Source organism: Nothoprocta perdicaria, unplaced genomic scaffold (assembly GCF_003342845.1).
Source record: "Nothoprocta perdicaria isolate Ctin4 unplaced genomic scaffold, notPer1 scaffold_309, whole genome shotgun sequence".
In the NCBI taxonomy this organism is placed as follows: Eukaryota; Metazoa; Chordata; class Aves; order Tinamiformes; family Tinamidae; genus Nothoprocta; species Nothoprocta perdicaria.
Window position 1 is genome coordinate 281649 of NW_020455543.1, and position 3248 is coordinate 284896.

Here is a 3248-nt window from a genome sequence, read left to right on the forward strand (position 1 = left end):
TTTTTTTTTTTTTGGATTTATCTCAGCCAACAACGTGAGATTTCCCCCCTCCCCCCTTTGCGGGATTCATGCTGATGTATGCAGTCTGTTATAGAGTAAAAACAGCGCATGCCTTTCTGGAGTCAGAATCCATAAATCCTGACGTAGCCTGTGCATCTTAAAAAAAAAATCCCTATAACGCCTAGGTATTTAAGTTGCTATGGTCATTCTTATCTTAAACCAAATGGAGAAACTACGGATTTTTTTCTTTATTACGATTGGATGGGCTGAAGACCTTATTGCTTGCTAAGAGCTGGGGATATATGCATATATATAGATATACACATCTATATGTTTATAAATATGTCAGTGTGTGAGTATAAAGTGGTGGTTTCTTAGACTAACTGGTTTGACCTTGAACCTGTACCAGTCAAAACAGAATATTACTTTTATTTATGCATTTAATGGATTGAAGAAAGAACATTTTCTCTGTAACTGCGCTAGGGAGGGGAGAGGAGTGGAATATACCTAATCTCATATCTCCTGGGTTTGGCACCATCATTATTGTTTATTCTTATTCTCTAAAAGCAGAATCTTCTGATGGCTCCCATAGGTGAAGTTGGGAACTATTTCGGTGTGCAGGATGCAGTAGCCTTTGGGAATGTGCCCGTTTTGCCGGTGGATAGTCCGGTTTTATTAAGTGACCACCTGGGTCAGTCTGAGGCAGGTGGGCTACCCAGGGGGCCGGCGGTCACGGACTTGGACCATTTAAAGGGGATCCTCCGACGGAGGCAGCTATACTGCAGGACTGGATTTCACTTAGAAATCTTCCCCAATGGTACTATCCAGGGAACGAGGCAAGACCACAGCAGATTTGGTAGGTATCTACCCTTAACCCTTTAGGGCTCGTGCCCCCATGCAGCTTGGGGCAGAGGGGCGGCCGGGGGGGGCGCGATGCGGGCGGCGGGGGGGGAGGTTGCGGCGTGCCCGGGATTGCGGCAGCCGGGGCCGAGCCCTGCGCGGGTGCGGGGAGGTGCGGGGGGGAAGGGGGGGTGTTTGCTCCGGACGTTTCCACCGAACGCTTGGATTGCACGAGTTTAAAGGGGGCTTTTAATCATTAACCGCCGCAGTTTGACATCCGCCGAGTTTCCCCAAGGGAGTGGCCGCCGCGCGGCGCGCACTTTAACGCAACCTTTTCTTTCGTTTTCGCTCCCGGGCTACCTGCGCGCCCCGCGGAGCGGCCGCGCTTGGATCCGCAGCGAGGGACCGAGCGGCGGGCGCGGGGCCGGGCCGGGCCGCGCAGGTAGCCGGCCCGGGGGCAGCTGCGCGGGTGCGGAGCCCGTGCTGTGACTCAGCAGCGAGGCTGGAGGCTGCGGCGCTGGCGGCGGCTGCGCGCCCGCGGGGGGCGCGTGTGCGGGGCCGCGGGAGCCGCGCGGACGGTGCGCGCGCCACTCCGCGCTGCGGGAAGGAGTTAACTCGCGAGTGAAGCGACCTGACAGCACTTCAATTCGCTCGTAAAAACAAAGTCCCGTGGTCGGGTTTTTTATTTTTTTTTCGCTCCGTGTTTCCACGCCAGACGCCGAGCGCTACCTCAGCCCCGCGCTCTTGCTCCGCGGCGCCGTTCGCGTTCGGCTGCTGGTGCGGCGCTTGCGCGCGCTGCTCCCCGAAGGGCGCAGATGGGCAGGGGCGGCCGCGGGGGGGTCCCCTTGTGTCCCTCCTCCCCGTCCCTTCTGGGGGGCCGCAGGTGCCCCCCGCTGCTCGCTGCGCAAAGGGGCGCGCGCGGGCGGAGGGTGCGCGGGGCGGCGCGGGCGGCAGGTGCAGCGCGGCCCGCGCCCCTGCGCGCACCGCCCGCCCGCCGCTCCGCGCCCGCCCGCGCAGCCCCCGCCAGCTGCTCCGGGCCCCGCGCGGCCGCTCTGTTCGGGGCGCCTGTTTTTAGAAATGGCTCTGCAGCCGCGCTTGCAGGAAGCAAACCTTCGAGGGGCGGCTATTCTCGCCCTTGGAGCGCCCGGGCTTTAAATAGCTGCTTGTCTTTCTTTGCTTTCTCTTTTTCCTTTTTTTTTTTTTTTTTTTTTGTCTCTTTTTTTTTTTTTTTTTTTTTTTTTCCCCCTCTCCCGGTTCAGTCATGCTGGGCAAGGCGCTGCGGCGGGATGGGCGCTTCGGGGGTCCCGCGCTCAGAGCAGCGGGCGGCGAGCTCGGCGTCCCAGGGCTGTCGTGGGCATCGGCCAGGTGGCCGGGTGGCAGATGCTCCGTGGGGCTGGGAGATGGCAACGTCCCTCCCCGCGGAGGTCTGCGGGAGCCCGCGCCAGGAGGAAGTTTTCCTGCAGGAGTGAGGACAAAGAGGAGCCCGGGGGCTGCGCGTAAACTCCTCTCCTGGCGCTGCCCCGTGGGAATCCCCCTCCCCGCACACACACGCACACACCTCTGGAGAGGCATCAGATAAGAGTAATTCTTTTGTGATGCTCTGTTGGATGCGTGCCTGCTGCATACAATAAACCGAGCCGTATTGTGTGTCTATACTCGCCCGCTTCTGGAAGCGCTGGCATTTCGCAATGCCTGCAGTGAGGTGTCCATCGCTAGAACGAGCAAGCTCCTCGGGAGAGCAGCCCGGGTCCCAACCCGGAACGCGACCCTATGTGACCAAAGCCTTATCCTTCCTAGGTGACAAGGGATATATATGTATATGTCTATTTTGATGCACTCTCCTTTAGTCTAGGGCATTTGCTAGACAGTGGAGTCATTGTAAATTCAGGAACTCTCTCCCAGCGGAGAGGCGTGCCCCTGTGCGTCAGCACGAGTACTGCATGCACAGCATTAAAAAAAATAGGAGCATGCAGGAAAAGAAAAAAAAAAAAAGCTCGTCAGCAGGTGACCTCCAGCTCCGCAGGAGCTGCTGCTCCAAGGAGCCGCCGCGCTCGTCACCGCAGCAGCCGTCGGGCCAGGCCAGGGCGCTGCGGCTGCGCCGGCCACTGCGGAGGGGCCGGGGGGGCACCGGGAGCGAGGGCAGGACCCCCCGCGGAGCCGCCGCTGCGGGCTCCTAACCGGCCTCATGCGGGAGAGGGCGGAGCGGCGACAGCTGCGGCGGGCGGGAGCGTCCCGCCGGGAAGCGCCGCTCCAGCTGCGCGCCAACTGCGCGGCCTGCGGGGAGCGCGCGGAGCCGCGYGGAGCCCCGCGCCCGGCCGCCCCTCGCCAGCGCCTGGCCCGCTCAGGGAGCCGCTCTTCCCTTTCTCCTCTCGGTTTTTCTCCTCTCCCCTACTTCTTTTTCTTTTTTT

At 60.2% G+C, this 3248-nt stretch overlaps 1 protein-coding gene across 1 annotated transcript in view; it reads left to right on the forward strand.

Moving 5' to 3' along the window:
• Positions 1-12: 12 nt before the first annotated feature.
• The window catches only part of FGF9 (fibroblast growth factor 9), a 23691-nt gene continuing 20455 nt past the window's right edge, over positions 13-3248 (forward strand). Inside the window, exon 1 of the mRNA XM_026042582.1 lies at positions 13-856. Coding sequence (XP_025898367.1) covers positions 580-856 — 277 coding nt within the window. The 5' untranslated portion in view covers positions 13-579. The remainder of the gene's footprint in view (positions 857-3248) is intronic.